This window comes from Rhineura floridana, chromosome 3 (genome assembly GCF_030035675.1).
Source record: "Rhineura floridana isolate rRhiFlo1 chromosome 3, rRhiFlo1.hap2, whole genome shotgun sequence".
Taxonomy (NCBI): domain Eukaryota; kingdom Metazoa; phylum Chordata; class Lepidosauria; order Squamata; family Rhineuridae; genus Rhineura; species Rhineura floridana.
Genome location: NC_084482.1, coordinates 225,838,588 through 225,862,322, shown reverse-complemented (window position 1 = coordinate 225,862,322; position 23,735 = coordinate 225,838,588). Strand labels below are relative to the sequence as shown.

General features: G+C 45.0%; 1 protein-coding gene across 5 annotated transcripts; it reads right to left on the bottom strand.

Moving 5' to 3' along the window:
- Positions 1–794: 794 nt before the first annotated feature.
- LOC133381834 (zinc finger protein OZF-like) lies at positions 795–22,299 on the bottom strand. 5 transcript variants are annotated; one of them, XM_061621353.1, is made up of 6 exons: positions 22,126–22,299; positions 20,834–20,907; positions 19,006–19,165; positions 17,057–17,183; positions 14,671–14,751; positions 795–4,939 (listed from the first exon to the last, which is right to left on the bottom strand). In XM_061621353.1, the coding sequence occupies exons 2-6, from the start codon at positions 20,851–20,853 to the stop codon at positions 3,594–3,596; spliced, it is 1,734 nt and encodes a 577-aa protein (XP_061477337.1). In that variant the 5' UTR covers positions 20,854–20,907; positions 22,126–22,299; the 3' UTR covers positions 795–3,593. The 5 variants fall into 5 exon arrangements, with proteins under 5 accessions (XP_061477337.1, XP_061477338.1, XP_061477336.1 ...); XM_061621354.1 differs by lacking the exon at positions 22,126–22,299 and adding an exon at positions 21,677–21,843 and having other exon boundaries at positions 20,748–20,907; XM_061621352.1 differs by lacking the exon at positions 22,126–22,299 and adding an exon at positions 21,677–21,843.
- Between the last annotated feature and the right edge of the window lie 1,436 nt (positions 22,300–23,735).

Here is a 23,735-nt window from a genome sequence, read left to right as displayed (position 1 = left end):
GCTGGCTGAGGTAGATAAAGCCCTATACTAGGTAACTGTCAGCCTGACCCTTCAGCAAATCAGGCTTCAGGTGTCACCCCAGAGCTGCTCCTGAGATGTGCAGAAGCTTTGTTTACAGCCCACCCCCCATCCCTATTCGTCTCGACACCCGGACAGTTATTGACATGGGCACAACATGCTTAGCAATGGCTTTATCCCAAGCAAAACATGGTGCTGGAGGTACCATTAGGGCATGTTGCATAGTGGACACTTTCCTGTATTTGTCAGAGTATGATTTGTATTGGCAATTGGTCATTTACATGTATGTTTCATTTAATAGGACTATGGTCACTGCACCCAACTGGTTCAGCAACACTTACCTCTCACACCAGGTCCTGGGTGCCACTTAAGTCCACAGTTGCTGTCTCTCTGGTCGGTACCATGACCAACTGTTCTAGGGCACAGTCATTTAGGATATCTAAAAATTTTGCTTCTTAGGTCATGACTGGAATACACATGTAGCCAATCTATGTGAGTATAGTTGAAGTCACCCATTATTACAACATTTTCTAGTCAACTTAAGAACATAAGAAGAGCCTGCTGGATCAGGCCAGTGGCCCATCTAGTCCAGCATCCTGTTCTCACAGTGGCCAACCAGGTGCCTGGGGGAAGCCCGCAAGCAGGACCCGAGTGCAAGAACACTCTCCCCTCCTGAGGCTTCCGGCAACTGGTTTTCAGAGCATGCTGCCTCTGACTAGGGTGGCAGAGCACAGCAATCATGGCTAGTAGCCATTGATAGCCCTGTCCTCCATGAATTTGTCTAATCTTCTTTTAAAGCCGTCCAAGCTGGTGGCCATTACTGCATCTTGTGGGAGCAAATTCCATAGTTTAACTATGCGCTGAGTAAAGAAGTACTTCCTTTTGTCTGTCCTGAATCTTCCAACAAATTATCTCGTATCTTTTCGACGCCTTTCGAAGACTTTTCTTTTTCAGCAAGACTTTTAAGTTGAGAGCTATCCCAGTCTGTGTCTCTGTCAGAATTGCTTAACATGTTTTTTAATAATGTTTTTAACCCTTTTTAAAAAGTTTTTAAAATGTTTTTAATGCTGGCTTGTCTTAATGTATTTTAAGATTTGTTTTTATGATGTTTTAAAGTGTTTTTAGTGCCTTGTTTGCCGCCCTGGGCTCCTGCTGGGAGGAAGGCCGGGATACAAATTAAATAAATAATAATAAATAATAGTTTGGATGCTTCCTCAATTTCATTCTTCATTTCAAGATCTGCCAGGGCATTTTGATCAATATAAAACATGCACTGGAATTATCAATAAAAATCCACATATTTAAAAAGGAAAATGAATAACATCAACAGTTAAAAGTATACTAAATGATATGAAAGCACCTGGTAAAGTGGCCATTACATAGGATTAGCATTACTTTTTTATTTCCATTTATTAATTGCTTCCCCAAAACACCAACAAAACCATTTCATACTTCAAAATGATTAAAAGTATTTTAAAATCCAATACAAATACAAACAGGGATAAAGATCTCCATTTAAAAGTTTGGTTGGGGGGGGGAAGGAAGGTCTTCAGTTGATGCCCAAAAGAAAACCGAGACAGAAGATATCTGATATGTAACGGAGGGAGTTGCAGTGATTAGTTGGATACATAAGAGGTATCTTGGCCCAAAGCCGTATAGGGCTTTAATCTTTGATAGCCTGTACGATTAAAATTAACTACATACTTAACATTGCTAAATACTACATTGGTCCACCAAAATCCCACCACTCCTCTACTTTAAAGATGTAGAGTAAGGCCCACAATGAAGGTCATTCCATATTCCATTCATTTACAGTTTCTCCCCTGGGTGCATTCTTTCATATAAAGTAAGGTGACGATTCTCACTGAAACGCTTTCCACACAACATATATCTGTTGTGGAATTTACAATGGCTTCTGTTTTGTGGGAGACTCCATGAAGAAGCCAAAGCCTGTTTTAAGGTTGTTTAGTCAGTGAAGCGCTTCACTAGACCAGATCTACACCCTAACTCCTCAGGGGCAGTTAGGCCAGGCCTTCTATTGGTAACAGCAGTATGTGACAACAGCTCCATGGGCGGACGAGTGCGCCAGGCCTTGCTCTAATGGCGGCCTATGCCACATCACATCTCAATGGTTTCTCCCCCGTGTATATTCTGTGATGTACATTAAGTGCACTACTCACACTGAAGCTCTTTCCACATTCCATGCTTTTAAATGGTTTCTCCCCGGGTGTGTCCAAGGTATGCGCAAAGCTCTCCTCCAACACCACCTTTCAAATGCGTTGATTTTTCTCTTACCCGCTTTTTTCACTGTCCAACTTTTACATCCATACATAGAGATAGGGAATACCATGGTCTGAATGATCCTGACTTTAGTGTTCAGTGATACACCTTTGCATTTGAGGACCTTTTCTAGTTCTCTCACAGCTACCCTCCCCAGTCCTAGCCCTCTTCTAATTTCTTGACTATTGTCTCCATTTTGGTTAATGATTGTGCCAAGGTATTGATAATCCTTGACAAGTTCAATGTCCTCATTGTCAACCTTAAAGTTACATAAATTTTCTTCTGTTGTCATTAATGACTTGAAACGAATGCTGATGAAAGTTAAAGAGGAAAGCACAAAAGCAGGACTACAGCTAAACATCAAGAAGACTAAAGTAATGACAACAGAAGATGTATGTAACTTTAAAGTTGACAATGAGGACATTAAACTTGTCAAGGATTAGCAATACTTTGGCACAGTCATTAACCAAAAAGTTGGTGAAAGGTGGACAGTGGAAGAAGCGGGTAAGAGAAAAATCAATTCACTTGAAATGTGCTGCTGGAGGAGAGCTTTGTGGATACCATGGACCTAGAAAAAGACAAATAAATGGGTGTTTGGACACATAATGAGAAGACATGATTCACTAGAAAAGAATAATGCTGTGAAAAACAGAAGGGAGTAGAAAAAGAGGAAGGCCAAACAAAACATGGATTGACTCCATAAAGGAAACCACAAACCTGATCTTACAAGATCTGAACAGCGTGGTTAACAACATATGCTACTGGAGCACACTGATTCATAGGGTTGCCATAAGTTGAGATGGACTTGAAGGCACATAACATTAACATTAACTACATACTTAACATTGCTAAATACTACGTTAGTCGCCTAGATTCCACCAGTCCTCCACTTTAAAGCCATAGAGTAAGGCTCACACTGATGTTATTCTGCATTCCATTCATTTACAGTTTCTCTCCTGCATGCATTCTTTCATGTAAAGCATGTATCTCCCACAAGATGCAGTAATGGCCACCAGCTTGGATGGCTTTACAAGAAGATTAGACAAATTCATGGAGGACAGGGCTATCAATGGCTACTAGCCATGATGGCTGTGCTCTGCCACCCTAGTCAGAGGCAGCATGCTTCTGAAGACCAGTTGCCGGAAGCCTCAGGAGGGGAGAGTGTTCTTGCACTCGGGTCCTGCTTGCAGGCTTCCCCCAGGCACCTGGTTGGCCACTGTGAGAACAGGATGCTGGACTAGATGGGCCACTGGCCTGATCCAGCAGGCTCTTCTTATGTTCTTATGTGATGATTCTTACTGCATGCATTTAAATGGTTTTTCCCATGTGAGTTGTATGATGTGCATTAAGTTTACTGCTATGATGTGTGTTCGTTGATGTCTAGAAAGGGCACCATTAGCACTGAAGTTCTTTCCACACTCCATGCACTGAAAAGGTTTCTCCCCGGTGTGGGTTCGTTGATGTTCAGTCAAGCCACATTTTGCAATGAAGCTCTTTCCACACTCCCTGCATTTAAAGGGTTTCTCCCCTGTGTGGGTTATTTGATGTAAAGTTAAAAGATCATTGCGAATAAAACCCTTTCCACACTCACTGCATTTAAATGGTTTCTCCCCGGTGTGCGTTCGGCGATGTAAAGTAAGGTTACCGCTCTCACTAAAACTCTTTCCACATTCCATACATTTAAATGGTTTCTCCCCCATGTGTGTTCGTAGATGTACGGTAATATGACTGCTCATTCTAAAACTCTTTCCACAGTCTGTGCATTTAAATGGTTTCTCCCCTGTGTGTATTCTGTGATGCACCTTAAGTTTACTGCTAGCGCTGAATCTTTTCCCACACTCCATGCATTCAAATCTCTTCTCCCCTGTATGTGCTCGTTGATGTGAAGTTAAGTTACTTCTGTTACTGAAGCATTTCCCACACTCCATGCATTCATACGGTTTCTCCTCCATGTGGATTCTTTGATGTGAAGTAAGGGAATAATTCCGACTGAAGCTCTTTCCACACTCGATGCATTTAAAGGGTTTTTCCCCTGCATGGGTTCTTTGATGTGAAGTAAGGGAATCCTTTCGACTGAAGCTCTTTCCATATTCAATGCATTTAAAGGGTTTCTCCCCTGCATGGGTTCTTTGATGTGAAGTAAGGGAATCCTTTCGACTGAAGTTCTTCCCACATTCCATGCATTTATATGGTTTCTCCCCTGTGTGTGTTCTTTCATGTAAAGTAAGGTGACTGCTCTGACTGAAGCTCTTTCCACACTCGATGCATTTAAAGGGTTTCTCCGCTGTGTGGGTTCTTTCATGTACAGCAAGTGAATCCTTTCGACTGAAGCTCTTTCCACACTCTCTGCATTTATACAGCTTCTCCCCTGTGTGGGTTCTTTTATGTAAAGTAAGGTGACCGCTCTGACGAAAGCTTTTTCCACACTCCATGCATTTAAATGGTTTCTCCTCTGTGTGGGTTCTTTGATGCAAAGCCTTAGAAGTAGAGGATTTCTTCTTCTCATTCTTTGACTGGTTTCTTTTACACTTTTTTGGTCCCCTGTGATTTCCAAACGTTTCGTTCTGTGCTTCACGCTTGGTTGTTACCAATGGCATCATCTGTGATTCCCTATAATTCTCCTTCTTCTGCCCATCATCTGCTGAGGGGGAAGAGGGAGAAAAAAAAGTCAGAATTTCAAGGCAAAGGCAAAGGATTTCATTACAGACCAAGCTCAATAAGCTACTTCTCAATTTTTCCATTTTCACAGTTCTCCCCCTTTGTATCTCAAGCTGAAACCAAAGTTATCTGAATATTCTACAGTGTCACACACCATGAATTCTTCTCAGGTCCATATTCCACTTCATATCACTATGATATGACCCAGATGTGTCTTGTTTTTCCTCCTACCGTGATACAACTGAGATACATTTCTAAAACAATATGAAATAAGAAGTGGGGTTAAGGGGAAAAGGAACGCAGAAATGAAATTACTTTTTCGAGGAGAATAATACTGGCTTGGAAAATTACACAAGCTATGTCAGCAGAAGACGAGCAAATTAAATTCAGTTCACATTTCTACATTCATTTCTGATTTTTTAAAAAATCACCCTCATGAAAAATGTCCAGCATTAGTTCAAATGTATCCTAATAAACACATTTTCTGGTAGGGAGATTGGACTAATGTACGCTCTGGGCTCCTGCTGGAAGGGTGGGATATTCATCAAATAATAAATCAATAAATAAAGTACATATTTTTGCCAGCCATTTCTTGTCAAATACATTTTTGCATGTTATTTTGACTCATATATTCATTCTTACGCACACTTTCCACTAATATATCATTTTTGCAAACATTGGTTGGCTGGCAAACTACATCGCAAAGTCTGAATAAGTGCAGATTTCCAAGGATGCCTGTGTCTGTGCTCACAGTTTCAGAAAGTGCAAATTGGATTAATTTGGCTTGAAATTCCCACCCATCCGAAGTCAGCTGCGAGGGGAAGAACTGTGAAAGAGACAGCCCCAGGAGAAAGCCTCAGGCTACAGCCCTCTTCGGTGAGCCAGAGAATATTAGCAACAAAACCCTGATGCACGTAGTCAGTTACCGTAACCAGTAACATCAAAATCGTCACAAAACGAGAATACCTTGGCCAAGTTACCTACCCTCATTATGCTTTCAGTTCCCTGCAATGAATCCCTGCATTGAGCAGGGGGTTGGACTCAATGGCCTTACAGGGCCCTTCCAACTCTACTATTCTATGATTCATAATCCATAATAAAGGGTTTTGAGGGGGAAAAGTAAGATTAGAAAATTGAGAAAAACGGTAAGAGCTTTTCTTTCCACTTTTACCCCAGCTCACCAGTCGAATCGCCTTTACTGGCTAGATCCTAAGGTAGAGGCAGGACTGGATGAGTGCAGGCAATCCTTTATGCAACCCAGTCGTCGAGTTGCTCAGGGCTTTAAAGTGTTTGAGGATGTATATAAGATATCATGTAACTGTATAACTGGGGAGTCATTCCTTTCCCGGTACATAGAAACACCTCCCTTGTTAACAATCGCACAACATAGATCAGTTACCCCTGAAAATTCTACATGTTTGAAGTTGTGAATCAGACCATTGATCTATCTGGTCCAGAATTGTTGGCCCCGATACGCAGTGGCTCCCCCATGGACTAAAGCAGAGATTTTCCCCACACCTGCCACCTTTCCCAAAGGCCCTTCTGTTGCAGAGAGAAGCCAGTTTTGTTACATGTGTCTGACTGATGAAAACCCCCAATTCTCACTCCCTTCATGCTATGAGTGCCAGGTGAAGGTGGTGTCCTTCATCTGCCCTGCTGGGCAAGAGGACTATGACAAACTTCAACTGGAGAGCGACATCAGCTAGGAAAAGGTACATAACAAATAGCAGCAAAGCAGTCAATTTTTATTTTATTTCACAAAATCTATACACCACGATTGTAAACACTTCTAAGCAGTTTACCAAAAAAAGATCAATTCAAGAGTTAAAAACAAGTCATTAAAAACATTTTAAAACAAAACTAAAAAACATTAAACAAAACATTTGTTTATATGGATAGACTTGGGTAAACCAAAAGGTTTTAAGCAGGTGCTGAAAGGAATACAGCAAATGAATGCATGTCAGTTTACAAAAGATATTAGCATAATCCACACAAAAAAATTAAAGGAAAATCAAAAGCCCGTATACATCAAAATAACAACAGGATACTATGCTTACCTGGGAAAATAAAGTGAAGGAACTATTTAAGAACAGAAGAAGAGCCTGCTGGGTCAGGCCAATGCGCCATCCCCTGCAGCATCTTTTTCTCACAGTGGCCAACCAGATGCCCAGGGGAAGCTCGTAAGCAGGACTTGAGTGCACTCTTCCCTCCTGCCGTTTCCAGCCACTGGTATTCACAAGCGTGCTGCCTCCCCGCACGGAGACATGAATTTGTCTAACCCCTTTTAAAGCCATCAAAGAGAGGGAGAAAAACTTTTCTCTATGTGCAACATTTCCTCATAGGGAAGTTGCTACATAAGAACCCACGTCGGTTCCATCACCAACTGTTCTAGGGCACAGTCGTTGAAGAGATGTAGAAATTTTACTTCCATGTCATGACTGGAACACCCTGTCTATGTGAGGGTAGTTCAAAGTCCCTCATTACTACAACATTTCCTAATTTGGGTGCTTCCTCAATTTCATTCTTCATCTCAAGATCTCGATGGGCATTTTGATCAGGGGGAATTATTATTGGGGTCTGGTATCACCACCCACAATGATTGTTTTCTTTTACAATTCATTTTAGTTACGTGTTTAACAAAATGTGAATACTGCTGAAGTGTAATTAAAACCTCTAAGTAGTTTACAAAGAATATAAAATATGTATTAAAACTATCAAGAAAAATCAACATTTAAAAAGTTTAAAAAGCAAAATGAATAAGATCTACAGTTAAAAGTATACTGAATGATGCTGGATTGCCTTCAAATCGATCCTGACTTCTGGCGACCCTGTGAATAGGGTTTTTGTGGTAAGTGGTATTCAGAGGTGCTTTACCAGCGCCTGGAAAAGTGGCCATTACATACAAGATTTAGCATTATTATTATTATTATTTCATCTATTAATTGCTTCACACAAGATATCTCAAAAATGCCAACAAAAACATTTCATACATCAAAACGATTTAAAACCTTTTTTTAAAATTTAACAGAAATAGAGGCTGGGATAAATATGTCCATTTTAAGAGGTTGGTTGAAAAAAAGGAAGGTCTTCAATAGGCACCCAAAAGAAAATAGAGACGGCGCCTGTCTGATATGTAATGGGAAGGAGTTCCAAAGGCTAGGTGCCACCACAGTAAAGAACAGTTCCTATGCCATACAGAATGGATGTCCTGATGAGATGTTACATGCAAGAGGCCCTCTCCTGCACATTGCAGTGATTGGTTGGATATATAAGAGATGATCTAGGTATCCTGGTCCCAAGTGGTACAGGATTGTAATCTTTGGTAGACTGTAAGATTAAACTTAACTACATACTTACCATTGCTAAATACTACATTGGTCCACCTAAGTTCCACCAGTCCTCTACTTTAAAGACGTAGAGTAAGGCTCACACTGAAGTTTATTCCGCATTCCATTCATTTACATGGTTTCTCCTGTGCGTGCATTCTTTCATGTAAAGTAAGGTGACAATTCTTACTGAAGGGTTTTCCACACTGCGTGCATTTCAATGGCTTTCCCATGTGTGTTGTGTGATGTGCATTAAGTTTACTGCTCACACTGAAGCTCTTTCCACATTCCATATATTTAAAGGGTTTCTCCCCTGTGTGGATTCTTTCATGTACGTCAAGGGAATGCTTTCGACTGAAGCTCTTTCCACACTCCGTATATTGAAACGGTTTCTCCTCTGTGTGTGCTCGTTGATGTCTAGTGAGGGTACTTTTCACAATGAAGCCCTTTCCACACCGTGCATTTAAATGGTTTCTCCCCTGTGTGTGTCCTTTCATGTAAAGTAAGATGACTGCTCTTACTGAAACTCTTTCCACACTCCGTGCATTGGGGCAAAGTCTGAGAAATAGAGGATTTCTTCTTCCAGTTCTTTGGCTGGTTTCTTGCAGACGTTTTTGGTCCCCTGTGATTTCCAAATGTCTCTTTTTCTGCTTCAAAATTAGCAAATGTTACCAGTGACATAATCTCTGGTTCCCTATAATTCTCATTCTTCAGCCCATCATCTCCTGAGGGGGAGGAGGGAGGGGAAAAAATCACATTGAAATTTCAAGGCAAAGACAAAGGATCTCATCATAAATCAAGCCCAATTTTATGCTTCTTAGTTCTTGTTGTTGTTGCTATGTGCCTTCAAGTCGATCACGACTTATGGCGACCCTATGAATCAGCGACCTCCAGGAGCATCTGTCGTGAATCAGCCTGTTCAGATCTTGTAAGTTCAGGTCTGTGGCTTCCTTTATGGAATCAATCCACCTCTTGTTTGGCCTTCCTCTTTTTCTACTCCCTTCTGTTTTCCCCAGCATCACTGTCTTTTCTAGTGAAATATGTCTTCTCATGATGTGTCCAAAGTATGATAACCTCAGTTTCATCATTTTAGCTTCTAGTGACAGTTCTGGTTTAATTTGTTCTAACACCCAATTAGTTGCCTTTTTCGCAGTCCATGGTATGCGCAAAGCTCTCCTCCAACACCACATTTCAAATGAGTTGATTTTTCTCTTACCCACTTTTTTCACTGTCCAACTTTCACATCCATACATAGAGATCGGAAGTACCATGGTCTGAATGATCCTGACTTTGAGGACCTTTTCTCATTCTTTCATAGCTACCCTCCCAAATCCTAGCCTTCTTCTAATTTCTTGGCTATTGTCTCCATTTTGTTTAATGACTGTGCCAAGGTATTGATAATCCTTGACAAATTCAATGTCCTCATTGTCAACTGTAAAGTTACATAAATCTTCTGTTGTCATTACTTTAGTCTTCTTGACATTCAGCTGTAGTCCTGCTTTTGTGCTTTCCTCTTTAACTTTCATCAGCATTCGTTTCAAATCATTACTCGTTTCTGCTAAGAGTATGGTATCGTCTGCATATCTTAAATTATTGATGTTTCTCCCTCCACTTTTCACACTTCCTTCATCTTGGTCCAATCCCGCTTTCCGTATGATATCTTCTGTGTACAGATTAAACAAATAGGGTGATAAAATACACCCGTCTCATACCCTTTCTGATGGGAAACCAATCGGTTTCTCCATATTCTGTCCTTACAGTAGCCTCTTCTGCAGAGCATAGGTTGCGCATCAGGACAATCAGATGCTGTGGCACCCCCATCTCTTTTAAAGCAGCTTTGACCATTCTGCCTTGGGTGCTCCTGCTAGGAGTCTAGCCTTTTGGTCTAGACTCCTGACAGCATTGCTCTCAGCTTCTTCAACATTCTCAAACCCCCTGACCACATTAAGGTGTGCATCCGAAAGGGGGTCTTAGCTTTTACATCTCCACAGTTCTGTGCCTTTCTTTTTGTGTGCCCAGCTGAAACCAAGGTTATTGGAATATTCTGCAGTGTCACAGGACATGAATTCCTCTCAGGTCCATATTCCACTTCGTATCACTAGGCCCAGATGTGTCTTGTTTTTCCTCATACCGTGATACAACAGAGATATATTTCTAAAATAATACGCAATAAGAAGTGGGGTTAGGGGGAAGAGAAATGCAGAAATGAAATTACTTTTTCTAGGAGAATACTGGCTTGGAAAATTACTGTTAAAATACATTATATATGATTGGGAGCTGTTTAAAAACACAATATTAGAAGCTCCACTGGAGCATATGCCGCAGTTCAGGAAAGGTGTGATCAGGGCCAAGAGGATGCCATGGTAAATAAGCAAAGTCAAAGACACCTTTAGAGTCAAGTAGGCTTCCTTCAAAAAAATGGAACACAGACACAAACTTTGCAAAAGAAATGCAAATAGACAATAAGAGATGCTAACAAAGAACTTGAAGAGCACATTGCTAAAAACACAAAGACCAAGAAAAAATTTTTTAAACACACTAGTAATAGGAGACCGTCTACAGGGGCGGTTGGTCCTTGGATGACAACGGAGTCAAAAGAGTGCTGTAGAGATGTGGAATGAATTCTTGGCATCTATCTTCACTGCTGAAGACATAAGGCAGATCTTGGACTAACTTTTGCAGGAAGGGAGACTGAGATAGTTCTAGGCCTAATAGACAAGATAAAAACTGACAAATTGCCAGGTCCAGATGGCATCCATCCAAGAGTTTCAAAGAACTCGAATGTGGAATTGCGGATCTTCTAACGAACATATGTATCTTCTCTTTAATATCAGCCTCCATACCCGAGGACTGGAAAGTGTTCCATGTAACACCAATTTTTAGAAAGGGATTCAGGGGGGATCCTGGAAATTACACATCAGTTTGCTTAATGTCTGTTCTGGGGAAACTGATGGAAATGGTTGTTTTCAGAGAAAATTACCAAACATCGAAGAATAAGCCTTGCTGTGATTTCAGCATAGTTTCTGCAATGGTAAGTCCTGTCTCACTAATTTTTTAGAGTTCTTTGAGAGTGTCAACAGGCACAGAGACAGAGGTGATCCATTTGACTTAGACTTCCAGACAGCTTTTGAAAAAGCCCATACACCATTGCAATGGCGACCTAGTATGCGGCAGCTGTGAAATACATGGATTCCATGCTAGGGGGAGATAGAAAAGGAACTGAAAATGAAACTGCCAGTATCATCATGCAGTTATAGAAATATGAGGCAACCACACTAGGAAAGCTGTGTACAGTTCTGGTTGCCTCACCTCAAAAGTAACTGGAAACGGTTCAAAAAAGGGCATCCAAAATGAACAAAGCGATGGAGCAAATCCTCTCAGAGGAAAGGTTGCAGCCTTTGGGCTCTTTAGTTTAGAGGAAAGGTAACAGCCTGGCTGTGAGTCCAGAGTCTGTGAATTGAAATTATCGCTTGTGTCTCCTGGGAGCCAAGGGCCAGCTAAAGATCACCCCCCCACTGAGTGGCTCAGGGGTTATGTGCCCTGCCACTTGTGCAGCCGTGGGGAAGCTGCACAGTCCCAAGGAACCCAGTTGCCCCCCAGCTGGCAGTTGCAGACAAGGAAGGGGCTGGCTTGTGCAGCTGTGGCAAGCTGAGCAGGCCCTAGTCAGTTGGGGAGGACTAGCCTCAGAGGGAGGCAATGGGAAACCCCCTCTGAATACCGCTTACCATGAAATCTCTACTCATAGGGTTGCCATAAGTCGGAATCGACTTGAAGATAGTCCATTTCCATTTCAAGTAAGAGGTTTCATGACAGACGTGTATATATTTAAGCATGGTGTGAAGAAAGTGGACAGTGGAAAGCTTTTCTCCCTCTCTCATAACACGAGAACTTGTTGACATACAGTGAAGCCGGAAGTGGAAGATTCAGGACTGACCAAAGAAAGTCCTTCTTCAAGCAGCGCATAGTTCAACTATGGAATTTGCTCCCACAAGTGGCAGTGATGGCCACCAACATGAATGGCTTTAGAAGAGCATTAGACAAATGCCAGGAGGCTATCAATGGCCACTAACATTTTATTTAAAACTGTTCAGTGTTTTTAACATCTCATATGCCTGCGCTGGGGAACCTCCTACCCATGGACCAGTCTTGACCCACCAGACCTCCCTGTTTGGCTCACAAGGCTGCTTTAGGGAAACCACGCCCACCTGCCCCATACCTGATTATGCATGACGTCAGATGTGGGGCAGGCAAGGGAACAACCAGGAGCTTAATGTTTGCTGTGCTGGAGCGAGGCGGCTTTCACCAGCTCATCAGCTGATGGGCTGTAGGAGGGGGAATCGTCTCCTTCCCCCTTTGAGTGCTTTGCAGCTTTAAGACAGCCGCCATGCTCTCAACAGGGCGACTGTTGCACTCAAGTCCTGCTTGCATGCTTCACATGGGCTTGTCTTTGAAAGGGGAAGCGTGGGGAGACTTAGCCCTGCACTAAGTGGTGTGCAGTTAAAAAAAAACAAAGTAAGCCAAACAAAAATGCCACCTGAAGCAAATAACGTAACAATATTAAAAGGAGATGAAAGCAACTAAGAGAGACCTTCAGAAATCCACTGCCAGAGACAACAAGCTTCTTGTTGTGTGCCAGAAGCCCATATTGCATATTGATTTGTAATATCTAAGTCTAAGAGGCTCTTGCACCATTTCATTTTCTTTTCTCCAGTTTGAGTGGAGGCTTTTTTATTTAATGCTGGGAAGTCTGCCGAGCTCCCAGGCATATAACATCAAAACAATGATAAAAGCTGTCAGTTCTTTCCTGACCTTCCTGTTTCCAACTGACACCCGACTGATGCCTGTAATGCAAAAGATGTGCATATCGGCAAATGAATTGAGAGATGGCTATAGACTGAGAAGTGCGAAAGGTTCCCAAGGTAACGTGTCATTTACCCCATCATTTGCCCCTTTTTTCCTCAAAAAAGGAGTCTGTTAAGCCCCACAGTTTACCAGTCTCCTGGACTTGGACACTCGTCGTTCTATTACTTCATGGGAAGACTCCAAGGTTTTCTTTGTCCTGGGACTTAGTAGGTGAGACTTATTCATTCTTTTCCATTGTTGCTCTTAGATTTCACAGGATGTCTAGAACTGCATGACTATATCACTGTATAACAATATACTTTAAAGCTTGAATAATACTATCTATTTAACTGAACAGGCTTTGTGTAACAGCCTGACATGTTCAGTTATAATACTTTGCCTTGAGAATTTAAGTCAGTTTACTGGCTAAAGCCAGGAATGCATGTTACCTGTGTAACTAAGGATTAAGTGTGTATGAAATAAACATTATTTATTTGTTTGTGTGAAGATCTCATTATTTTGCTGATAAATCCCTAGTCCTAAGAGAACCTTTGGTGGGATTGTCCTCTTTTGATTGGCCCCTGTGGATATCTCCAATGTTCAGAGACAGGGCGCACTTAGATCAGCACAGAATTTGGTGACAGGAGCTCTGCGGAGCCACAAGGTTAACAGGGAATTCTTGTGACCCCTCGGTGCATCCTCGAGAAAGAGGTAGCGCAGACTATTTCATTCTGAATACAAATTGCAAGGACAACTGTGAGAACAGCAGGAGGAAGCAACTACAGGCATACCCCGCTTAACGTCGCTTCACTTAGTCACCTCGCTATAACATACATGCTCCATACTCCACCATGCCCCCCTTAACGTACGCGCGCTTCGCAATCAGGGACACTTAATGGCGTGACACCGCTGCCATCTAGTGGCAATTGCAGTGCAGTACATGCATAGATAATTGCTTCACTTTAAGTACATTTTCACTTTACATACACGCTCCGGTCCCATTGCGTATGTTAAAGCGGGGTATGCCTGTATTACACTCCAATCCTGCTTGCTCACTTCTCACAGGCATCAACTGTGAGGACAGGATGCTAGACTAGATGCTCCACCTTTGGCCTGATACAGCAGGGCTCTTCTTAAATTCTCCAGGAGAACTCCCACCCTGATGGGTTAATTTGACAGCAATGATAGGAACTACACAGGAATTATTGAGAACTGGGAAGCTTTCGCCCATGAGCATCCCAATTGCAGGTTGGACTTTGAAGAAGCACAAGTACAGGGCGAAAGGGACAAACGAGCTAAGCGGAAGGCGCATCAAGTAAATCCTCATCGTGACCGTCTTCCATCTGGAAACCGATGTCCTCACTTTGGGAGGCTGTGTGGATCCAGAATTGGCCTCCACAGACACTTAGAGACCCACCGTTAAAGATCTTATCCTGGAAGACAATCTTACTCAGCCAGGAGTGATCGCCAATGAATCAATACACAGGAACTACAAAATCCTTCCATTCCCAAACAAAAGGACCTCAAAACACAGCTAAGCATTTACCTGCTGATGAAGCCACTTCTTCTTCGGGGTCCTGGATAAGCAGATCTTCTCCTTCTTCCCAACAGGAATTGAGGTCCGATTCTTTCAAGGAAAAAGACAAGACTAGTTATTTTTGACCAAAAAATATTCAGCCATTCCAAACAGAGCTTTCTAAAACTAAGCAGAGGCATATTTTTGATCTGTAAAGTCCTGTGAATAGAGTAGGGCCATGTGAAGCCAGTAGGATCAGTCTGGCACTTGTGTACAGGCATTCACTGGACATAAAGCTCATCTTGAAATGCCTGTTGGGGATGACTCTACGGAACCTAATAAAGCCAGCTGTTTTCATTTGGGCCCTATCATTTTATCACGCCAAAAGCAAAAATCATCCTGGGAACTGTCCCTCCTCTGCCCCAAGTAGGCGAGCCAGGGGTGCACTTCAAATGTCTATTTCTGGACAAAATCTTCCATGGCAATTAAGATCAAAGCCAGTGCAACATATTGATGTAGCTAGAAATGCTCACATCAACACCACCAGCTCTTTGCTGTCTGGGTTGGAAAATAATATGTGTGTATGAGAGAGAGAATATCGTCGGAGAGGAGAGGAGAGAGAGAAGAAAAAGAAATAATGGTACATTTCCCATGAATCCTCCCATCTTAAACAGCGGAGCAGTGTCAGAGGTGGCAGCAGCAGCAGCCAAGGCGACAGGAGCAGGGAAGGGATCTTTGCAACGTCTGCTCTCCCTACTCCCAGCAATAACAACAGCGGCTGCCAATTCACAGCAACTTGAACAGTGACTGGTGCAAAGTGGAGCAGCACCACATCAGGAGGAACAACATGTGGCAACCTTCTGAGAATAGCCGACGGGTTGATGTTGAAAAGTTCCGAGTTGGAGACAGGGAAGGAAGGTGTCGCCGAGTGGGAGAGTGGGGCGGAGAAAGCTCCCAGATGGGAGCTGAGAGCGAGCATCGGGATGGAGGAGTGCAGAAGGCACCAGCTCTGTAAGTAACTGTGGAAATGGTGCTACTTCAGCTCTTTTAGCCTGCATATATCACTTTTTAGACACACACATATTCTAAAAAACACACAGACACTATACAACAACAAATCACTGAAGACAATTGCAACTGCATGAAAGTATAAAGACATAAAGCCAGACATGTATGAGGAGCCACCACCAAAAAAGTCCTTTCCCAGACCTTTACACTGTGCACCTCATCCCAGGAAGACCTCACCTGCTGACCTTAACGCATGGGCAGGTTCAGGGCGAAGACATTGATGGCTGGCTACAAGCTTATGAGCCTGGGAGATGTTCCACCCTAATATTGCCTGTGTTAGTTTTAAAACGGCCTCAGTTTGGTTCACTCTGCAATAGAAGCAGAGACTGCAGGAAGCCTGATGGGAAAAGTTGCATAAGCAGTAAAATTGGTCATTTCACCTGAGATGATATTGCAAGTCATATGCACAGGACACGACCTTTCACAATGCAATCTCATCACAGAGTGCCTCTCAGGAGAGGCAAACGTGCTTTGAGTCCAGATCCAGTCATGCTAGCCGGAGAGTGCCTAATGTGATGTTCCTATATTAATGTATATATGGTAAGTGTTGTTGTTTTAGAAGATACATGGTAAGTGGAGTGAAAGAGGAGGGGGAGTGAATGGGCAGTAGAATGCGAGATGATTGGCTGAGTGTTTAAAATGGCTGAATGTATAAAAGGAGGAGTGAGAGTGGAATCTGGGAGAAGAAGAGAAAGAGTGGATTGCTTGGTGGGGTTTGAGAGAGTTGTTTGCCAGGAGAGCGTGGAGAAGGAGGGAGGTGGAGTTCGGATTAGTATTGAGTAAAACCATATGCTTATGTGCCTTAAGAAGAAATCTTGTTAATCTTGTTAGCTTTGTTATCTTTAATAAATACTTAATTTGGTTCACCAAAGGCCTGATCCTTGGCTGGGGTTTCACAGACCAGAAGGGAGGGTAAGGTAATGACCAAGGCTGAAGGGGAACTGTAACAAAGGGTGGCAGCGGTGAAGAGAATAACAATACCAGTATTCAGAGTCTCTGGGAATACTAGTATTGGGACGTTACTGGTGGTTGCCTAGCAGGGGGATCTGTTGAGATCTGTGCTAGAACGGATAGGTAAACCATAAGAGAGTGCGGTCTGGACTGGTGGAGTCCCTGGTGCTGCCTAGAGACAGGCAGTAACCACGAGCAGGTAGGAACCTGACAGGGAGAGCCAGGGAAGGTTGTCACAGACCTCTCTTCTTATTCCATGACTGCTAAACTTACGCAGGAGTCTTCGGTGAGGTACCTTGTTGACAGCTTTCTGAAAGTCCAACTACAATATGCCCACTGGACCACCTCTATCTAAATGCTGCTCAAAGAATTCTAATAGGTTTGTGAGAGAACTCACCGAGAGAGGCCACCATGTCGTATATCTCCTCCGTGACTTCCCTGTGCAGAGCCCTTTGGCCAGAATCCAGAAGAGCCCACTCCTCCTCCATGAAATGAACAGCCACCTCCTCAAAGGTCACCGGACCCTGGAAGGAGGAGAAGAAGAGATCATTTCTCCAAGGTGCACCACGGAGTAACAGAGTAATTGCATGTGGGCTTTTGATTTATCACCCCTGTAGTCGCTTTTAGATCTTGCAGTGAAATCCGCTGACTTGGATGGCTTTATAAGAGGATTAGATAAATTAATGGAGGATAACACTATTGGTGGCTGCTAGCCACGATGCTTCCACTGTCGGAGGCAGTATGCTGGGGATCGTGACATAGCAGGCCAGTGGCAAGTGCATATTAGCCTGGGCAATGGAACATGCTGAGATTATTCCCTTACTGACCCCCTCTTGTTTCATGACATGAGTAAAACCAGAAACTGTTTCACACCAACTGACATGCTCCACACCCCTTTTCTCCTTTTTTAAGGCGTGAATGCATTAAGATCAATCTGCAGCTAAATGTCTTTGCTGTTTCCCGTAACAAACGGAAACTTCACTCGTGCATTCAAAGACAGCTTTTGCGCAGGGAATGCATTTCTAGGTTTGAGACTGCTTCTACAGAATATTCACAGCAGCACACAGCTGACTCCTGGGAAAGATCCCACGTCTCTAGCAGTGTCTTAAGACACGTGGGGACGTGCGTGTTCTGCCAGGCACATGAAACAGAATCACACGTGGGGGGAGTTGCTCTTGCGCTCAGGTCCTGCTTGTGGGCTTCCAACTGGGGCTTCTGATTGGCCACCGTGAGAACAGGATGCTGGACTAGACCGGCCACTGGCCTGATCCAGCTTTTCTTAGGCAGTGTCAAAAGTAAAGAGAAAAAGGGATATACTTTCACAGCTCCTCCCTGTTGGAAGTGGGGCAAGAGCAACTCCTGTTTTGTTCTTCTGTTCATGTACCAGAAGGGAGATAAGAATGAGGGTCCACCAGATGGATAGGCTTGGCTACCTTTACCTGTGATGCTCTGGCTGACTTCCTTCCGTTGTTAGACTGATACGTCTTAGGGAAGCTGATCTGCCCCTCCTCCTTCCACCCGTTTCTCTCTTCTTCGACTGTCCGAGAGAGAGGCCACGTCTAGGCGTTGCGCCTCCAACTTAGTTAGTCAAAAGTAGGTATGCCTTTCTATCTACTATGTATTTCTATAAATAAAGTAGCTTTTCTTATCTTCCTAAGTCTTAAGTCTCAGTGATCTCAATGCAGGGTAAGAGTCTGCTACTTAGGTAAGAACATAAGAAGAGCCTGCTGGATCAGGCCAGTGGCCCATCTAGTCCAGCATCCTGTTCTCACAGTGGCCAACCAGGTGCCTGGGGGAAGCCCGCAAGCAGGACCCGAGTGCAAGAACACTCTCCCCTCTTGTTTTCAGAAACATACTGCCTGTCACTAGGGTGGCAGAGCACAGCCATCACGGCTAGTAGCCATTGATAGCCCTGTCCTCCATGAATTGGTCTAATCTTCTTTTAAAGCCATCCAAGCTGGTGGCCATTACTGCATCTTGTGGGAGCAAATTCCATAGTTTAACTGTGCGCTGAGTAAAGAAGTACTTCCTTTTGTCTGTCCTGAATCTTCCAACATTCAGCTTCTTTGAATGTCCACGAGTTCTAGTACTGTGAGAGAGGGAGAAGAACTTTTCTCTATCCACTTTCTCAAGGCCATGCATAATTTTATACACTTCTATCATGTCTCCTCTGACCCGCCTTTTCTCTAAACTAAAAAGCCCCAAATGCTGCAACCTCTCCTCATAAGGTAAACACACACACGGGCACACATATATTTCAGATCGCTGTCGTTCTCTGCTAACAAATATACAAATTTACACAACACTCCCCACAGAGAGAGGCACCCCCAATAATCGTTCTTTTACCTGAGGGGGCTGCCCGGCAGCTCTTTCCACCCCACCCCAGAGAAGGGGCAGCCCAGACAGTCCCTCTAAGGCCATTGCGCTGCCCGCTGGGGAGTTGGATCTGGGGATCTCGCAGCCGCGGCCACGATGCACCTTCAAGTCAGGAGCGGCTTTCAAGTGTCTGCAGGGGAGAGATGGGAGGGGAAGAATTTCATCCTGCACACAGATTTGGATCTCAGGAGTTTAAATATTACAACCTGCCTCAGTGTCTCCTTTCTGTGTTACTTTCCTCCAGCCTCAGTGTCCTTCAGGATGTTTGACCTCCAAAAAGCCTTCACCGTCAGGCCCTAGACAGCTTCCAGAGCCCTCCCCGGGTTCTTCCAGACCGCCCTCCGTGCCTGGAAAGGCCCCACCTCTTTCACCACCCCCAGTGTGAATTTTTCCTGGGCCTTCACACCTTGACCTCTTAGCCTAAACCCAGCGCTCTGACCCACTCCTTGAGTTCTCTGTAAAGGGTGCGCATGTGTGCTGAAGAACCTTCTGACTTTTAAATGGCTGCAGCGTACCTCCTAGAGAAAGGTCAGACTCACAGCCACGGCTTTACGCGCTCTTTCCTCCAGCCCTGCCCATCACTGTAGAGTGACCCCTTAAAAAAGATCAGCTGGTGAGGAAATGCAGCCCTCAGGCTGGACAGTGCCCTCCCCTGCTCTAACCAAAACATTATTGACAGGCTCTCATCCTGCCCCACCTCACAGGGTTGTTGTGAGCATTGGTCAGCTATTGCTTTGGACCCTCTATAACACTTAAGAGGCCTTTGTCAGGACTCTTCCTGCCAGGATCCCACCTCAGCCACCACCTGCTAGGATCCCGGCTGTAGTCACTGCCTTGTCACGGTCCCACCTCAGGGTCTGCTCTCAAAATGGTTCTCACCGGCTCTAGCAAAGATCTCTCAAGATCCCACTGCTAGGCAGCACCACCAGACCTTCCTATAAAACAATATTGCCTTGAGACTGTGCCTTAGTCTCCTCCTGGATTATTGCTGCTTTGTGTCTGGGTGCACTTGCAGGCCACAACCCCCCTGTATCTTTGTGCCTAAAAAGATTACAGCCCTGGGTTGCTCTGGATACCTGATGATGTTACACTATCTCTTCACCGCTGCCACCATTGACACTGTTTCCCAACCTTGGTATATGCCCTGCCCACCCTTCTGGTCTGTGATATCCCCAGCCAAGGATCAGGCGTTCTGGTAAACCAAGAAATATTTATTTATATACTCAGGAATAACAAGATTACTTAAACGTATAGTTAACAAGAGTATGGTTTCATCAGATGCTTTTCTCTTTATGTTTCTAGTCATCAATAACCTGCCTCACTACCAGCCTAATCCAATCCAACCCACAAAACCAACTCCAACCTCCCTCAGAACTCCCACCAACAGAACTCCTCTCTCAACTGTCATCCTCTCATTTATACCTTCAGACACTCAAACGCTCAGCCAATCATAATACAACATTCTCCAGCATTCCAGCCCATGTACTCCCCCCTCTCACTCAGTCTACTTACCACATATACTCTAATAAACCCACACTTACCATATTTACAGTAATATATATACAGGGGCATCACAGCCTTCCTGTCAATATGGGTCTTTCTATGGCAAATGGTGACACACCTCATATACTGTTTTTTTAATAATGTTTATTACTTTTTTATATATCTTGTACTTTCAATTGTTATTGAGAGCCCCTCTGAATACCGCTTACCATGAAAACCCCATTCATAAGGTCGCCATAAGTCGGAATCGACTTGAAGACAGTCCATTTCCATTTTCACTTTCAATTGTTATTACCTATAAGTCACTTGGTTCATAACAGATGCTCTTGGAGGTCACTGATTCATAGGGTCACCATAAGTCGTAGTCAACTTGGAGGCACATAACAATAACAAATAAGTCACTTTGAGTGCACATATTTGCGTAGAAAAGCGACTAATAATTTTAATAAACAAATAAAATGAATTAAAAATAAATCAATATTATTTATTAACTGCTTGTCACCGGAAGGTCTCCAAGACCCTCAGCACCTCTGAGCTGGGCCAGACATGAACAAGAAGGAGAGATCCACCAGGCGGATTTGCCCTCCCCCTCCAACAAACTCCTGCCTGCAGACTGTTTATTGGGAAGGCCAAATCTCCCCCCCCAAAAAAGCACCCCTCATTCTCCTACGACGCTGAAGTTGGTTCCTAGTTCCCAGTTCCTTACTTGCTTGAAAGTTCAAAACACTAAAAAAAGAAGAAAAGTTGACAGCTACAACTTCAAGCCAAAGTTAACATGTCTCTGAACCCCAAAATATATGTTGGGGTACCCTGTATGATATATCGCTGTGATCGGGGGACTCTCCCCGTCAAGAATAACAATACATTTATGCAATCAAAATCATCAGGCTCCTGATATTATCATAAATATATGTCATAAAATCATAAAAAATAAGTAACGGGGTGCCCACCCCAAAATCTGCCCTGGGCCAGGACAAATCATACACCCCATGAAAGGGGAGGGTGTCCTCTACGGGATGCCAGTGTATCCCATCCAGCCCAGAGCTTCTACTGGGCGCAGGGCACCCAGGGGATCATTTATGCAACATCAAAATAGACAAAAACACACAGGAAAAAATAAGTAACTGGGGATACTCACCCCAAAATCTGCTCTGGGCCAAGGCAAATCATACAGTCCAGGAAAGGGGAGAGTGTCCTCTACGAGATGCCACTGCGTCCCACCTGGTCCAGAGCTTCTGATGGGCGCAGGGCACAGAGGAGGGCATCTATGCAAAAGGGTCTCTCCCTCCCGCGTTGGCTCGCAAAAGCAGCACAGCATTCTCCTCTCCCCCCCCCCGCCATGCAATGTGCCCCCCAACAGGGCCCTTTCCTCTGCATCAAGACCCCCTTCCCTCCCCCCCATCTGAGTTGCACATCGTCCCTGGACAGAGGGGGCTGGTCTGCAAGGGGGGAAGCAGCTGCCCCCTTTTGCAGCTGGACCGCACGGATCACCCCCTTTTCTGTGGATTCCCAGAGGGGGAGGGCGGCTCTCTCCTCCTTCTCCCTCCACCCACCCCCCAAAAGCAAATCCTCCCCAAAATGTCGCACCTTTGTTCTCTGCGCGCTCCACCCTCCTCCTCTTCCTCTCCTGGCTTTTTCTCCTTCCGGATTAGCAAGGGAGACCCCTCCCCTCCTCCTTGGGATTAACTCTTCCCGCCTCGGGAAGAAGCAGAGCTCAAGGGCCTTGACCCACCGGAGGCCTGGGGGGGCAACACGCGTCCCCTCCCTCTCTCTCCCCGCTCCCCCTCCCTGCTCTTCTGGTTGGGGCTGCAGCTGCCCCAGGAAATAGGGTGGGGGTGCATCTGAACAAGAGGCCCCCATCATGCGGGGCCCCGTACCAAACCCTTCCACCTACCCCCTGCACCCTCTCCCCGCCCCCTCCTCATTCAATACTGAGCCTCCCCCAACACACCCCTTGCGATTCAAAGCGCCTCCCTCCCATTTGCCCACCGGAGGACCCGGTGGCGGGCAGCGGGGCAAATCCAGACGTGCAGAGTCGCAGCCGCGCCCCTCCCCCTTTTTGTGTTTCGCGGCTGGGTTAGGCCTGAGATCCCTCCTTCCTGCCTTCTCCCCTAACAACAGACCCTCCCTAGGAGGCCATGAGAGTTTGCTCTTAAGGGGAGAGCGTTAGCTACGGAGAGCTCTCTGTTTGGCTCCAATCACCAAAAAAAGGACAAGAAACGATGTTAGAGGACTCTTCTCAGTGGCTAACACGCTCCCCTTTCACTCTGATTGGCTCATCCTATGCTGGAGACAAAGGGACCCTGCTGGCATGGCTGGGCATGCAAGGGGGTGTTTATGAGGGGGGGGCCTTAAAAGGTGAGCCCTGAAATATGCTGTCAAAGATGATGTTGCATAGTGGGCAAAGTGTTTGGGGGGGGGGCGGAAGAAATCTTAAGGCTTGCGGAGAGGGGGAGAGCAGTCCTGCCCGTCAGTCCTCCAGTGGGGCAAGGAACCGAGCTCTGGTGCCTAGAGAGGCAGGAAGTTGCCCTCAAAAGGAATTGGGGGAGACAGTATGTCCCGAGAAGAGAAACAGCCCCCCAGGGAGAAAGGTGGGGCGTGCAAGGGGCAACGAGGCCCAACATATTTGGGAGTGGCGGTGACTGGGGGGGAGGAGAAGGATTTGCTTTGGGGAGGTTGAACGAAAAGAAGGAAGAGCCCCCCCACTCACCCTCCCTCCCTCCTAGAATCCACAGAGAGGAAGGAAGGGGCTTCATCCAGCCCCAGACCCCTGCAAAGTGGGGCTCAAGCTGCAGGCTACCTCCATTGCAACATCCCTGGCTTGAAGCAGCCCCCTCACGCCCTCCCTGCAGTTCGACCCAGGGAATGGGCGGGGCCTGGGGGGAGAGGAGGCACCCTTGCTGGGGTGGTTGTGCTCCTTCAGGGCCCCACAGCTGGAGGGGGAGAGCCTGCTGGGATTCCCTGGATCCTGCAAAGTGGCTGCTCACTTTCCCCCCTCCTGCTCGGCAAGTAAAATGGGGGTCTTGGGGGTGGGAATTTGAAACTGAGCACGCCCCTTAATGGCCTTCTGAGACATCTGATGGCGGAGGCTGGAGGGAGGAAATGAATAATGCCCCTCCTCAGCGGGGCTTGGGAGGGAAAAGGGCTCTTCCAGACATCCAGATTCAGACCTTCCACCTTCTGTCCTACCCAAAAGG

Coding starts and splice junctions, on each gene's coding strand:
- LOC133381834 (XM_061621350.1), bottom strand. CDS start 21,708: ATGATTTGCCTTGGCCCAGAGCAGATTTTGGG. Junction 17,184..19,005: donor CTGCCGGGCAGCCCCCTCAG/GTAAAAGAACGA, acceptor TCCTCCTTCCAG/GGTCCGGTGACCTTTGAGGA. Junction 4,940..14,670: donor AGAAGTGGCTTCATCAGCAG/GTAAATGCTTAG, acceptor CTTCCCCCTCAG/CAGATGATGGGCAGAAGAAG.